The 16,605-nt window shown below is 43.8% G+C and overlaps 1 protein-coding gene across 1 annotated transcript in view; it reads right to left on the bottom strand.

Annotated features, from left to right (window-relative positions):
• Positions 1 to 16,605, bottom strand: part of col27a1a (collagen, type XXVII, alpha 1a) — a 292,078-nt gene that overhangs the window by 181,171 nt on the left and 94,302 nt on the right. The window contains exon 8 of the mRNA XM_029708455.1: positions 13,222 to 13,266. Within this exon, the coding sequence (XP_029564315.1) occupies positions 13,222 to 13,266 (45 nt within the window). The remainder of the gene's footprint in view (positions 1 to 13,221; positions 13,267 to 16,605) is intronic.

Raw genomic sequence — 16,605 nt, 5'->3', positions numbered from 1 at the left:
GAAAATGTATAAAAAAAAATAAAAAACAACTATCACATTTACATAAATATTCAGAAGCTTTACTCTGTACTTTGTTGAAGCACCTTTGGCAGCGATTACAGCCTTTTGTTGTCTTGCGTATGACGCTACAAGCTTGGCACACCTGTATTTGGGGAGTTTCTCCCATTCTTCTCTGCAGATCCTCTCAAGCTCTGTGTTCAATTCCTTCGATCTCAAGGCTTGGTTTTTGCTCTGACATGCATTGTCAACTCACCTTATATAGACAGGTGTTTGCCTTCCAAATCAACTCCAATCAAGTTGTAGAAACATCTCAAGGATGACCAATGAAAACAGGATGCACCTGAGCTCAATTTTGACTCTCATAAGTCTGGCTGCACAACCGATTGGCAAACGTATTGCAAATTGAGAAATCATGACTAAACTGCATAAAAATAAGAATTAACTATTAACACTATTAAACAAAGATACATGATAAAAACAATGATAGTAAAAAGCTTTGGGGCACTTTAAATTCAATTTTGGGAAAAAAGGCAAACTTGGTTCCATCATTCATTGAATCAGATGGCTTATTCATCACAAAACACACTGATATTGCTAACTACTTTAATGATTTTCTAATTTGTAAGATTAGCTAAAGCATTGTAATTTTAAATTCTGTAAAGTGATTGAGGAAGAGGTGAATTATTTTTTTTTCTCTATCAACAATGACAAGGCACCGGGGTCTGACATCTTGGATGTAACAACGATTATGCCACTCATATTTTCCATATTTTCCCAACTGAAAGTGTATTCAAAGATGATGCAACAAAAATAAAAATAAAAAACATGACTTTTCATTTTACATCTCCACAAACTTCAAAGTGTTTCCTTTCAAATAGTATGAAGAACATGGATATCCCTGCTTCAGGTCCTGAGGTATAAGCGGTTAGATTTGGGTATATCTTTTTAGGTGGAAATTGAGATGAACGGTCCTTATTGGGACACTACTTGACACCAGCAAACAGCCCTATAATATCTGGCCCTCTGCCCTCCCTAAATAGCGGCATTGAGCGGTTCAGCAGCTTTTTAGCCCTCCATAACTGGCTACAAGACTATTGCAGCTCTGTGGGTGTAATATTTATTAACAATTGTGATATGTTCTGGAAACAAAGCACATATTATAAGGAGGATGGGATCCACCCAAATCATTTGGGTTCCTGGATCCTTTCACAGCATTAAAGGGCTGAGTTGATACAATGACTTATCAATGACCCAAGTCCAGCTCATTTAATCCCTACCATTGTGTCGCTGAGTTGTCATATGAGTCTCCAGCTTTAGTGATTTTTGCAGTTCGTTCCAGTCATTGGCAGCAGAGAACTGGAAGGAAAGGCGGCCAAAGGTGGAATTGGCTTTGGGGGTGACCAGTGAAATATACCTGCTGGAGAGCGTGCTATGGGTGGGTGCTGCTATGGTGACCAGTGAGCTGAGATAAGGCTGGGTTTTACCTAGCAAAAGACTTATAGATGATCTGGAGCCAGTGGGATTGGTGACAAATATGAAGCGAGGGCCAGCCAACGAGAGCATACAGGTCGCAGTGGTGGGTAGTATATGGGGCTTTGGTGACAAAACGGATGGCACTGTGATAGACTGCATCCAATTTGCTGAGTAGAGTGTTGGAGGCGATTTTGTAAATGACATCGCCGAAGTCAAGGATCGGTAGGATAGTCAGTTTTATGAGGGTATGTTTGGCAGCATGAGTGAAGGATGCTTTGTTAAGAAATAGGAAGCTGATTCTAGATTTATTTTTGGATTGGAGATGCTTAATGTGAGTCTGGAAGGAGAGTTTACAGTCTAACCAGACACCTAGGTATTTGTAGTTGTCCACATATTCTAAGTCAGAAGCGTCCAGAGTACTGATGCTGGACGGGCGGGCAGGTGCGGGCGGTTGAAGAGCATGCATTTAGTTTTACCTGCATTTAAGAGCAGTTGGAGGTCATGGAAGGAGAGTTGTATGGCATTGAAGCTCGTCTGGAGGTTAGTTAACACAATGTCCATAGAAGGGCCAGAGGTATACAGAATGGTGTCGTAGAGGTGGATCAGAGAATCACCAGCAGCAAGAGCGACATCATTGATGTATACAGAGAAAAGAGTCGGCCCGAGAATTGAACCCTGTGGCACCCCCATAGAGACTGCCAGAAGTCCGGACAACAGATCCTCTGATTTGACACACTGAACTCTGTCGGAGAAGCAGTTGGTGAACCAGGCGAGGCAGTCATTTGAGAAACCAAGGCTTTCGATTCTGCCGATAAGAATGAGGTGATTGACACAGTCGAAAGCCTTGGCCAGGTCAATGAATACGGCTGCACAGTATTGTCTCTTATCGATGGCGGTTATGATATTGTTTAGAACCTTGAGCGTGGCTGAGGTGCACCAATGGTCAGCTCGGAAACCAGACTGCATAGTGGAGAAGTTACGGTGGGATTCGAAATGGTCGGTGATCTGTTTGTTAACTTGGCTTTCGAAGACCTTAGGAAGGCAGGGTAGGATAGATATAGGTCTGTAGCAGTTTGGGTCTAGAGTGTCTCCCCCTTTGAAGAGGGGGATGACCGCGGCAGCTTTCCAATCTTTGGGGATCTCAGACGATACGAAAAAGACGTTGATCAGGCTAGTAATGGGGGTTGCAGCAATTTTGGCTGATCATTTTAGAGAGGGTCCAGATTGTCTAGCCCAGCTGATTTGTAGGGGTCCAGATTTTGCAGCTCTTTCAGAACATCAGCTATCTGGATTTGGGTGAAGGAGAAATGGGGAGGCTTGGGCAAGTTGCTGTGGGGGGTGCAGGACTGTTGACCAGGGTAGGGGTAGCCAGGTGGAAAGCATGGCCAGCCGTAGAAAAATCCTTATTGAAATACTCAATTATCGCGGATTTATCAGTGGTGACAGTGTTTCCTAGCCCCAGTGCAGTGGGCAGCTGGGACTTTACAGTGTCCCAGAACTTTTTGGAGTTTGTGCTACAGGATGCAATTTCTGTTTGAAAAAGCTAGCCTTTGCTTTCCTAACTGCCTGTGTATATTGGTTCCTAACTTCCCTGAAAAGTTGCATATCGTGGGGGCTATTCGATGCTAATGCAGTACGCCACAGGATATGTTTGTGCTGGTCAAGGGCAGTCAGGTCTGGAGTGAACCAAGGGCTACACTTTTGAATGGGGCATGCTTATTTAAGATGGTGACGAAAGCACTTTTAAAGAATAACCAGGAATCCTCTACTGACGGAATGAGGTCAATATCCTTCCAGGATACCCGGGCCAGGTCGATTAGAAAGGCCTGCTCACTGAAGTGTTTTAGGGAGCGTTTGACAGTGGTTAGGGGTGGTCGTTTGACCGCAGACCCATTACGGACGCAGGCAATGAGGCACTGATCGCTGAGATCCTGGTTGAAGACAGCAGAGGTGTATTTGGAGGGCAGGTTGGTTAGGATGATATCTATGAGGGTGCCTGTGTTTACGGATTTGGAGTTGTACCTGGTAGGTTCATTGATAATTTGTGTGAGGGCATCAAGCTTAGATTGTAGGATGGCTGGGGTGTTAAGAATGTCCCAGTTTAGGTCACCTAACAGCACAAGCTCTGGAGATAGATGGGGGCAATCAATTCACATATGGTGTCCAGGGCACAGCTGGGGGCAGAAGGTGGTGTATAGCAAGCGGCAACGGTGAGAGACTTGTTTCTGGAAAGGTGGATTTTTAAAAGTAGAAGCTGTTTGGGCACAGACCTGGATAGTAAGACAGAACTCTGCAGGCTATCTCTGCAGTAGATTGCAACACCGGCCCCTTTGGCAGTTCTATCTTGTCGGAAGATGTTATAGTTAGGAATGGAAATTTCAGGGGTTTTGGTGGTCTTCCTAAGCCAGGATGCAGACACGGCTAGGACATCCAGGTTGGCGGAGTGTGCTAAAGCAGTGAATAAAACAAACTCAGGGAGGAGGCTTCTAATGTTAACATGCATGAAACAAAGGCTTTAACAGTTACAAAAGTCAACAAATGAGAGCCCCTGGGGAATGGATGTGGAGCTAGGCACTGCAGGGCCTGGATTAACCTCTACATCACCAGAGGAGCAGAGGAGGAGTAGGATAAGGGTACGGCTAAAGGCTATCAGAACTGGTTGTTTAGTACGTCCGGAACAGAGAGTAAAAGGAGCAGGTTTCTGGGCAAGGTAGAATAGAGTCAGGGCATAATGGACAGACAAGGGTATGGTAGGATGTGAATACAGTGGAGGTAAACCTATGCATTGAGTGACGATGAGAGAGATATTGTCTCTAGAAACATCATTTAAACCAGGTGAGATCACCGCATGTGTGGGAGGTGGGACTAAAGGTTTAACTAAGGCGTATTGCGCAGGGCTAGAGGCTCTAAAGTGAAATAAGGCAATAATTACTAACTAAAACAGCAATGGACAAGGCATATTGACATTAGGGAGAGGCATGCGTAGCCGAGTGATCATAGGGGTCCAGTGAGTAGCTCTGCGGGCCGGAGACACGGCGATTCAGACAGCTAGCGGGCCAGGGCTAGCAATAATAATAAAAATAACCTAGGCATGTCTACCTCTGCTAAGCTTCCCAGTAAAGCAAGAAAAATAATCAAGCATCACAGAAAAGTAGAAAAAATAGCCCACGTTAACATATGTAGGTTAAGAATAATTTGCTAGTAACAGATGTCATTCATATTCTGACAATCTCTGAAACTCACTTAGATAATACCCTTGATGATACAGTGGTCGCAATACATGGTTATAAGATCTACAGACAAGACAGAAATGCCAAAGGTGGACGTGTGGCTGTTTATATTCAGAACCACATTCCTGTAAAGTTTAGAGAGGATCTCATGTTAAATACTGTTGAAGTAATATGGCTACAGGTTCATCTGCCTCACCTAAAGCTTATTCTGGTGAGAAGCTTCTATAGATCACCAAGTCCTAACAGTAAGTATCTGGATAATGTGTGAAATGCTTGATAATGTATGTGATATCAATAGAGAGGTATACTTGCTGGGTGATTTAAATATTGACTGGTTTTCTTCAGGCTGCCCACTCAAGAGGAAGCTTCAAACTATAACTAGTGCCTGCAACCTGGTTCAGGTTATCAATCAACGTACCAGGGTAGTTACAAACAGTACAGGGGAAAAAATCAACAACATGTATTGATCATATCTTTACCAATGCTGCAGAAATTAGTTGGAAAGCAGTATTAAAATCCATAGGATTTAGTGATCACAATATAGTAGCCATATCTAGGAAAACCAAAGTTCCAAAGGCTGGGCCTTATATTGTGTATAAGAGGTCATACAATACGTTTTTAAGTGATTCCTATGTTGTTGATGTAAAGAATATTTGTTGGTACATGGTGTGTAATTTTTTTATTTATTTAACCTTTATTTAACTAGGCAAGTCAGTTAAGAACAAAAAAATAAAAATAGGACAAAACACACATCACGACGAGACAACACAACACTACATAAAGAGAAACCTAAGATGACAACATAGCATGGCAGCAACACATGCCCACACAGCATGGTAGTAACACAACATGGCAGCAGCACAACATGGTAGCAGCACAAAACAGGGTACAAACATTGTTGTGCACAGACAACAGCACAAAGGGCAAGCAGGTAGAGACAACAATGCAAAGCAGCCAGAAATGTCAGTAAGAGTGTCCATGATTGAGTCTTTGAATAAAGAGATTGAGATAAAACTGTCCAGTTTGAGTGTTTGTTGCAGCTCGTTCCAGTCACTAGCTGCAGCAAACTGAAAAGATGAGCGACCCAGGGATGTGTGTGCTTTGGGGACCTTCAACAGAATGTGACTGGCAGAACGGGTGTTGTATGTGGAGGATGAGGGCTGCAGTAGATATCTCAGATAAGGAGGAGAGTGAGGCCTAAGAGGGTTTTATAAATAGGCAACAACCAGTGGGTCTTGCGAGAGAGATGGCCAGTTTACAGAAGAGTATAGAGTGCAGTGATGTGTCCTATAAGGAGCATTGGTGGCAAATCTGATGGCCGAATGGTAAAGACCATCTAGCCGCTCGAGAGCACCCCTACCTGCCAATCTATAAATTATGTCTCCATAATCTAGCATGGTTAGGATGGTCCTCTGAATCAGGGTTAGTTTGGCAGCTGGGGTGAAAAAGGAGTGGGACCCACAGAGAGAACTGCTCCTTAAAGTAACTAACTTTGGCCTTCCGGATAGCCTGAGTGCACTTATTTATCATTTTCCTGAACGAGAGCCATTCAACCATGAGTATGCGTGTGCTGAGCCTTTCGCCAAGTGCAATTCTGAGGTGGAGTAACTCTGTAAGATTACAGTTGAACAAAGGGCTGAACCTGTTATTATATAGAATACTATCCCTAGAGTTTGGATGGCGGACCATGTGCTTCCTCTACATAAAGGCGGCGACCCGAGTGATCTAAATAATTATCGTCCCATTTCCAAACTATCTTGCCTAGCAACAATCCTGAAATCATTGATTAATACTCAGCTTAGATCTTTTCTGATGTAAAACAGTCAGGGTTCAGACCAGGTCATAGTACCATCTCTGCTACTTCTATGATTTTAAATTATCTCATAAATTGTTTAGATACGAAGAAACACTGTGCTGCCCTCTTCATTGACCTGTCCAAGGCATTCACACTGTGGATCACACCTTACTTATTCAGAGACTCTGTCTCGGATTACAACACTAGATCACAGGGTTGGTTAATGCTGGAGACTCCACATGTATTCATAGAGTTGGACAAATCATCCTTTTCCTACCAGGCCCCTATCATGTGTAATAATCTCCAAGTAACATTTCATTTGGATGTGTTGTTGTCTGTGGGTCAGTTTAGTAGAAAGGCTAAGGATTTTTATATTGATAAATGTGTTTGTTTTGTTTGATTGCTTATTGTGTATATAATATTTGCTATTTAAGTTTGTGTTTTAAATTGTATAACATTTTATTTTATGTATTGTTCACAGGGCACATTTGCAAATGAGACCTAGATCTCAATGTGTTTTTCCCTAGTTAAATAAAAGTGAATAATAATTTGATCCAATCAGGGCTTGGCATGGGGGGTGGGATGGGCAGGTTGAAACCAAGTTTCTGACAATGCAAACGTGTTCATGTAGAACTTCCTTCGACGTGCATAGCCCCTGCACAGTGCACACAACCTCCTATTGAAGGCTCCTCCATTCATTTGGCTCGGGCCTATACATACAGCAGAACCTCAGAGAAGTATAGCTGAGGAGAGGTGAAAGAATGAGCCCTCTGCCAACCGCCATCAACATTAAATCAGTAAGGGGGGTCTAAGATATGGTATGGGAGGGTCGGGTTTGTCATTAGATGCTCCAGTCTTGTGCTCTTTGCTCTGGTAATACATCACATTGCATCATGCAAAACAGAGTTATTACTCAATCACTGTTTTGCCTCATCATTCAGACAGAAAAAAAGCATGTGTTCATCTTGTCCATGCAAAAATAGTCTTAGACTGGGGAAGTAAGGGTGGAGGAGGACACAAACACACTCTCCTCATGCCTCAAGAAATCACCTCCGTTGAAGTCCCTTCCACAGTTTTTCTCTCTAAGGCAATTTTTCTCAAGATGACTCCTTGCAATTAGGCTGAAAATAGCCTTGATATGTTACGGATGCTCCAGAATCTTAAATAGCCTGGACACTACGCTGCTTATCCAGTCTCCTCCACTTCTTCCAAAGACTGTAACGTAGCAACAGTCAGCAAAATTGTTAAGCGGTTTTAAAAGCAATTCTAATTAATCCAACAGTTGGACAATGGATGAATATACTCCAAACCTTTTGAATTTTAAAATCCATCAGATATTGACTAAATTATAGCAAATAAAATATGTTACTGGCACGGACAAATAATGAGTGGAGTTTAGGGATTTTGGTGGGAATTCAGGTATTACATTTAATGTAAAATGTCATTTTTGGGGGGGACTAATATATACATGTTCTAATGGTATCAGGTATTTGTGAAAATATTTTGTGTTAAAATAAAGTACATTTTATATGCCTAATTTGCATAAACACACTGGGTGTATTTTCAATATGAATAAATTAATATAAAGGGGTGGAACAGGGCTGCAAACACCAAAAACTTGCTCTGTCTAGGCTTACCTGCACTCACCACGTTCTGTTGCATAATTCAGCAAGTGTGTCAATAGCAGTATACCATCAGATTAAAAATCAACACGCTTGACTCTATATTACATCTATCTATACATACATTTTTAATTTACATTTTGGTCATTTAGCAGACACTCTTATCCAGAGCTCTTATCCAGAGTGACTTACAGTATTGAATGTATACATTTTCCTACTCCATTCATACTCTACATTTTGTCACGTGCGCTCCTTCTCCGGCCTCTAGGTCACCAGGCTGCTCGTTATGGCGCACACCTGTCACCATCAGACTCACTTGGACTCCATCACCTCCCTGATTACCTTACCTATATATGTCACTCCATTTGGTTCCTTCCCCAGTCGTCATTGTTTCTGTTCCAGTGTCATGTCTGTGTTTTCTTGTTTTGTATTATGTTGCGTTTATTTATTAAAACACTCACTCCCTGAACTTGCTTCCCGATTCTCAGAGCACACGTTACAACATTGTTTGCGAGTTCAGACATAATAGCACTATAAACTGAGTGTTGATTTCAGCACATTTAATTTGTAAAAATGTCAACTGTATTAAATTATTACTTTGTTTCAATCGGGCAAAAAAAATCAACAAAAATAAAATAATGTTACCTTCTTTTTCTTCTGATGTAATTTCCAAGACCATGCATTAAATCCCTGATAAAGCTTTAGCGTTGTTATAGATACAACGGAAAGACAATATATTCAATTTTGACAGGTCATTACAAACATGTCTGTGGTTGTAACGTTAAAGGGAAAAAACGACAGGCACAAAGCAAGAGTAAGAAAGAGTCGCAATAAAGTGAGAAGAATCAATCCAGTGAGATTTAAGTGACAAGTGGATTTTGCACCCCTCAAACACAGGAAATAGATGAATGAAAAAGTCAGATCCTCAGGTGGGAGGGGAATGCGCGTTGCTACTGTTGTGTGTTCCTTGGCTTGAATCACTATAGTGCTGCTATACAGTGATAAGGTGTGAGTGGCTGTGTCTGTGTTGGATGGTGTGAGTGGCTCTGCTCTTGGAGCTGGAACAGCCCAGCCAGCCAGATCTCTCCTCATTCCAGATCTGGCTGCCTCCAGGCATGTTTGGCTCAGCCATTTGCCAACTGCAGAAAAGGGATTGGGGCTGGAACTCCCAAGAGTCGATAATGGACCAGGAATCTATCTGATTGATAGATGCTTTAGAATGCCAAATCATCATCCGTTACCATGGTCGCCATAGCACTTTTGCGATCCCATAATACAGTCCATAATTTGGGCTGTTGGACATAGACGGAGAGTGGCAGACTGAGGCGAGACATAATGGGTTTGGAGTTGCTCTGGTCTTGGAGATATTTTTTGCATCAGGGGTCATTGATAAGAGCTTTCCTATGGGACTGTAGCAGAGACATTTTGACAGAGCGACAATGCGAAGATGTTTCCAAAACGAACTGCATCATTCCAAATACCCAGCACAACACTTGATTGCCAATAGCAATTGCTTTGCAAATACACAATGTTAACTTTACCCCAGTCGTAAAACAACATTAAAACCTCTTAAGGATCGGACCTTTTTTTTCAATATTCGCCTAAAATGACATACCCAAATCTAACTGCCTGTAGCTCAGGAACTGAAGCAAGGATATGCATATTCTTGATACCATTTGAAAGGAAACACTGAAGTTTGTGGAAATGTGAAATTAACGTAGGAGAATATAACACATTAGATCTGGTAAAAGATAATACAAAGAAACCTTTTTAATTTGTTTTAGCATCTTTGAAACGCAAGAGAAAGGGCACAATGTATTATTCCAGGTTAGGTGCAATTTTGATTTTGGCCACTAGATGGCAGCATTGTATGCGCAACATTTTTGACTGATCCAATGAACCATTGCATTTCTGTTCAAAATGTTGTATCAAGTCTGCCCAAATGTGCCTAATTGGTTTATTGATACATTTTCAAATTCAAAACTGTGCACTCTCCTCAAACAATAGCATGGTGCTTCTACACCTGCATTGCTTGCTGTTTGGGGTTTTAGGCTGGGTTTCCGTACAACACTTTGTGACATCAGCTGATGTAAGAAGGGCTTTATAAATACATTTGATTTGATTTGAAATGGTATTCTTGTCACACCCTGACCTGAGAAAGATGTTTTTCTCTGTTTGGTTAGGTCAGGATGTGACATGAAGTGGGCATTCTGTGTGTCATATTACTATGTTTTCTTTTTCTTTGATTGGCCTAGTATGGTTTCCAATCAGAGGCAGCTGTCTATCGTTGTCTCTGATTGGGAATCATACTTAGGCAGCCCTTTTTCCCTCCTTCAGTGTGGGATCTTGTTTTGTACAGCTCAGTAAGCCTGCAGAACGTAACGTTCGTTTTTCCTTGGTTTGTTATTTTGTTTGAGTGTTCTGAGTTACAATAAATATAAATATGAGCACTTTCCACGCTGCACCTTGGTCTACTCAATACGACGAGCGTCACAGAAGATCCCACCACAAAAGGACCAAGCAGCGTGCCCAGAAAGAGCAGGGATCCTGGGCCCGGGAGAGGAAAGAGTGGAGGACGTCCTGGACCTGGGAGGAGGTAATGGCAGGGGACAAGACCCTGCCATGGAAGCAGGTGGACACAGCGAGGGAGGAACGGCAACGTTACGAGGAACTAGCACGGCAACGACTGAAGAAGCAAGCACCGTGTTATGCGGTGATGCGCACTGTCTCGCCAGTGTGCATTCACAGCCTGGTGCACTCTGTGCCTGCACCCTGCAGTTGCCGTGCTAGAGTTGGCATCCAGCCAGGAAGGATTGTGCCGGCTCAGCGTTCCTGGTCTCCGGTGCGTCTCTTTGGTCCAGGAAATCCTGCGCCAGCTCTACGCACTGTGTCGCCAGTGTGCCTGCACAGCCCAGATCGTCCTGTCCCCGTGCCCCACACTTGCCGGGCTAAAGTAAGCATCCAGCCAGGATGGGTTGTGCCAGCCCTAAGCTCCAGACCTCCAGTGCGCCTCCGCGGCCCAGTATACCCTGTGCCTGCTCTGCGCACCCAGTCTCTAGTGCGTCTCCCCAGTCCAGTGAGATCTGTTCCAGCTCCACGTAAGAAGCCTCCAGTGATGATCCATGGTCCGAAGCCTTCAGTGATGATCCATGGCACGAAGCCTCCAGTGATGATCCATGGCCCGGAGCCTGTAGGGATGATCCATTACATGAAGCCTCCAGTGATAATCCATGGCCCGGAGCCTCAAGTGATAATCCATGGCAAGAAGCCTGTAGGGATGATCCATGGCCCGGAGCCTGTAGGGATGATCCATGGCACAAAGCCTCCAGTGATAATCCATGGCCCGGAGCCTGTAGGGATGATCCATGGCATGAAGCCTCCAGTGATAATCCATGGCATGAAGCCTCCAGTGATAATCCATGGCCCGGAACCTGTAGGGATGATCCATGGCACGGAACCCCCTGAGACGGTCTACGGTCCTGAACCTCCTGAGACGGCCTACAGTCCGAAGCCTCCTGAGAAGGCCTACAGTCCGGAGTCTTCGGCGACGGCCTGCAGCCCGGAGTCTTCGGCGACGGCCTGCAGTCCGAAGCCTCCTGAGAAGGCCTACAGTCCGGAGTCTTCGGCGACGGCCTGCAGCCCGGAGCCTCCGGCGGCGGCCTGCAGCCCAGAACCTCCGGTGATGATCCTCGGTCCGGTTCCTTCGACGACAATCCACGGTTCGGAGCTTCCGGCGAAGATCCACGGTCTGGTTCCTCCAGCGACACAAAAGCGGAAGGATCAGCGGGCGGAGTGGGGGCTACGCGCCGAACCGGAGCCACCACCATGAGCAGATGCCCACCCGGACCCTCCCCTATAGGTTCAGGTTTGCGGCCAGGAGTCCGCACCTTTGGGGGGGGGGGGATACTATCACGCCCTGACCTGAGAGAGACGTTTTTCTCTGTTTGGTTAGGTCAGGGTGTGACATGGGGTGGGCATTCTATGTGTCATATTTCTATGTTTTTTTTTCTTTGATTGGCCTAGTATGGTTTCCAATCAGAGGCAGCTGTTTATCGTTGTCTCTGATTGGGAATCATACTTAGGCAGCCCTTTTTCCCTCCAGTGTGGTCTTGTTTTTGTACAGCTCAGTAAGCCTGCAGAACGTGATGTTTGTTTTTCCTTGGTTTGTTTGCGTGTTCTGAGTGACAATAAATATAAATATGAGCACTTTCCACGCTGCACCTTGGTCTACTCATTACGACGAGCATCACAATTGCTACTGTAAATTTGACAGTGCAGTTAGATTAACAAGAATGTAAGCTTTCTGCCCATATCAGATATGTCTATGTCCAGGGAAATGTTTTTGTTACTTACAACCTCATGCTAATCACATTAGCCTACGTTAGCTCAACCGTCCCACGGGGGGAACACCGATCTTGTAGTTAAAGTAATACTATTTCTATTTTTGACAACTTTTGGTTTACTACATTCCTAAAGAAAATAATGTACTTTCTACTCCATACATTTTCGCTGACACCCAAAAGTACTACTACATTTTGAATGTTTAGCAGGACAAGAAAAATGTCCAATTAACACTCTTAAAGAGAAAATCCCTGGTCATCCCTACTGCATCTGATCTGGCGGACTCACTAAACACAAATTTGTAAATGATGTTGGAGTGTGCCCCTGGCTATCAGTACATTTAAAAACAAGAACATCGTGCTGGCTGGTTTGCTTAATATAAGGAATTTGAAATGATTTATACTCTTACTTTTAATACTTAAGTATATTTAAAACCAAATACTTTTAGATGTTTACTCAAGTAGTATTTTACTGGGTGACTTTCACTTTTACTCAAGTATGACAGTTTTACTCAAGTACCACTGCTTTACACCCATATAAGTAAGCGTTGGCCTTATGCACATCATAAAAGGAGAGGTTTTGAAATTAGTGAAGTATTGTGACTGGCTAAAGGAATATTAGGGATTAGGGATATTTTTGTTATCTCTGCATTTATGTACTATCAAAACGGTGCCTTGTGTGTATGCAGAGGTGTAACATGACGTGGTAACCAGTTATAACTGACTTTTTACTAGATATGAACTAATTAATTAATACTCACAGGCTCTCCTGTGTGACCAGGTGGACCAGGATGCCCTCTCTGTCCCTGAGGAGAGAAACACAAAGAAATGAATACCACGCATAGAGACAAATTAAGGAGAGAGAGCAAGTGAGAAATTATAGATTGAAACAGTTAAAGAAATTAGGTAAAATCTGAGAGAACACTGAAGAATTATGAAAGGGCACACGCAGCGAGAGTACTGCAGTCCCGGAACACTAGCTAACACTGTACTCCCTGTTCTTCTTGTTCACCCACATATCTACACACGACCGTAACTCAATCACCAAGTTTGCTGACGACATGACAATGATAGGCCTGATTACCAACAACGGCACGACAGTCTACAGGGAGGTCTGGAGCCCTGGTGGAGTTGTGTCAGTAAAATAACCTCTCCCTCAAAATAAAAAAAACAAAGGAGCTGACCGTGGACTACGGGAGACAGAAGAGACTTTAATGCAGGCAAACTTAAATCCGTTTTACCTAATTTCTACCCTCATTTCACGAGTAACCAGAAGAAAAAAAACTCTAGACCACCTTTACTTCCACACACGGAGATGCATAAAAATCTCTCCCTCGCACTCCATTTGGAAATCTGACCATAATTGTATCCTCCTGATTCCTGCTTACAAAACCTAAAGCAGGAAGTACCAGTGACTCGCACAATACGGAAATGGTCTGATGACGCGGATGCTACACTACAGGACTGTTTTGCTAGCATAGACCGGAATATGTTCCGGAACTCATCCAATGGCATTGACGAGAATACCACCTCAGTCACCAGCTTCAACGATAAGTGCATCGACGACGTTGTCCCCACAGTGACCGTACATACATTTCCCAACCAGAAGCCATGGATTTCAGGCAGCATCCGCACAGAGCTAAAAGCTAGAGCTTCCGCTTTCAAGGAGCGGGAGAATAATCTGGACGCTTATAAGAAATCCTCTATGCTCTCAGACGAACCATCAAACAGGCAAAGCGTCAATACAGGACTAAGATTGAATCCTGCTGCACTGGCTCTGATGCTCGTCGGATGTGGTAGGGCTTGAAAAATATTACGGACTACAAGGGGAAACCCAGCCACGAGCTGCCCAGTGACACGAGCCTACCAGACGAGCTAAATGCTTTTTATGCTTGCATCGAGGCAAGCAACACTGAAGCATGCATGAGAGCACCAGCTGTTCTGGACGACAGTGTGATCATGCTCTCCGTAGCCAATTTGAGAAAGACCTTTGTACCGGTCAATATTCACAAAGCCGCCGGGCCAGACGGATCACCAGGATCGGTACTCATATCAGCGGATCAACTGGCAGGTGTCTTCAACCTCTCCCTGACCAAGTCTGTAATACCTACATGTTTCAAACAGACCACCATAGTCCCTGTGACCAAGAAAGCGAAGGTAACCTCGCTAAATGGGCTCCTGAGTGGCGCAGCAGTCTAAGGCACTGCATCTCAGTGCTAGAGGCGTCACTACAGACCCTGGTTCGATCCCAGGCTGTATTACAACCGGGAGTGCTATGGGGTGGCTCACAATTGGCACAGTGTCATCCGGGTTAGGGGAGTGTTTGGCCGGGGTAGGCCATCATTGTAAAATAAGAATGTGTTCTTAACTGACTTGCCTAGTTAAATAAAGGTTAAATAAAATAACAAATTAAAAAATGATTACCATCCCATAGCACTCACGTCAGTAGCCATGAAGTGCTTTGAAAGGCTGGTCATGACTATCATCAACATTATCATGCCGGAAACACTAGACCCCCTCAAATTCGCATACTGCCCCCACAGATGACGCAATCTCTTTTGCACTCCACACTGCCCTTTCACACCTGGACAAAAGGAACACCTATGTGAGAATGCTGTTCATTGACTACAGCTCAGCATTCAACACCATAGTGCCCACGAAGCTCATCACTATGCTAAGGACCCTGGGACTAAATACCTCCCTCTGCAACTGGATCCTGGACTTCCTGATGGGTCGCCCCCAGGTGGTAAGGGTTGGCAACAACACATCTGCCACGCTGATCCTTAAAATTGTGGCCCCTCAGAGGTGGGTGCATAGTCCCCTCCTGTACTCCCAGTTCACCCACAACTGCGTGGCCAAGCACGACTTCACCATCATTAAGTTTGTAAACGACAACAGTGGTAGACCTGATCACCAACAACAATGAGACAGCCTATAGGGAGGATGTCAGAAACCTGGCAGTGTGTGGTGCCAGGACAACAACCTCTCCCTCAATGTGAGCAAGACAAAGGAGCTGATCATGGATTATAGGAAGAGGAGGGCCAAACAGGCCCCCATTAACATCAATGGGGCTGAAGTGGAGCGGGTCGAAAGTACCTTGGTGTCCACATCGCCAACGAACTATCATGGTCCAAACACACTAAGAAAGTTGTGAAGAGGGCAGGACAACACTTTTTCCCGCTCAGGGGACTGAAAAGATTTGGCATGTGTCCCTAGATCCTCAAAATTGTCAAAGACTCCAGTCACCCAAGTCATAGACTCTTCTCTCTGCTACCGCATGGCAAGTGGTACCAGAGTGCCAAGTCTAGCACCAAAAAGGCTCCTTAACAGCTTTTACCCCCCAAGCCATTAGACTGCTGAATAATTAATCAAATGGCCACCCGGACTATTTACACTGCTCTTTTTACACTGCTGCTACTCGCTGTCTATTATCTATGCATACTCACTTTGCAAATTACCTTGACTAACCTGTACCCCCGCACATTGACTCTGTACCGGTACCCCCCGTATATAGCCTCGTTATTGTTATGTAATTTTCTTGTATTACTTTTATATTCAATAATTTTACTTTAGTTCATTTAGTAAATATTTTCTTAACTCTATTTCTTGAACTGCATTGTTGGTTAAGGGCTTGTAAGTAACTATTTCACGGTAAGGTCTTCACTTGTTGTATTCGGCGAATGTGACAAATAAAATTTGATTTCATATATATACACTCACACACACACACATACTCCCATAATCACAAACAGACACAGTGCTGTGTCCCATATAGAGAAAGACATAAAACACTGGATCGTTCGTACTGTGTATTCATATACTGTATTCTTCATTTGGCTCATTCTTATATACACTACTTTACATTGCATTTTTGTTAAATAACATATGCCTTTTAGAGTCATGTGTGCATACATGTTACGTATGGGTGGTCCCAGGAATCGAACCCACTACCTGGAGTTAAAAGTGCAATACTCTACCAACTGAGCTTAAAATAACCACACTGCGCCATACTCCACATATATATATACTGGATTCTTCTTCACATACAGGATTATATACTAAGGGGCCGATGTAGACTTAGGAAATGTATGCCTTTCCTACACACTTCTCGGTAGTTGGTATCAGGGGTTTGAACCTACATGATT

This window comes from Salmo trutta, chromosome 23, assembly GCF_901001165.1.
Source record: "Salmo trutta chromosome 23, fSalTru1.1, whole genome shotgun sequence".
NCBI classification, from domain to species: Eukaryota; Metazoa; Chordata; class Actinopteri; order Salmoniformes; family Salmonidae; genus Salmo; species Salmo trutta.
This window is presented reverse-complemented; position numbering and strand designations above follow the sequence as displayed.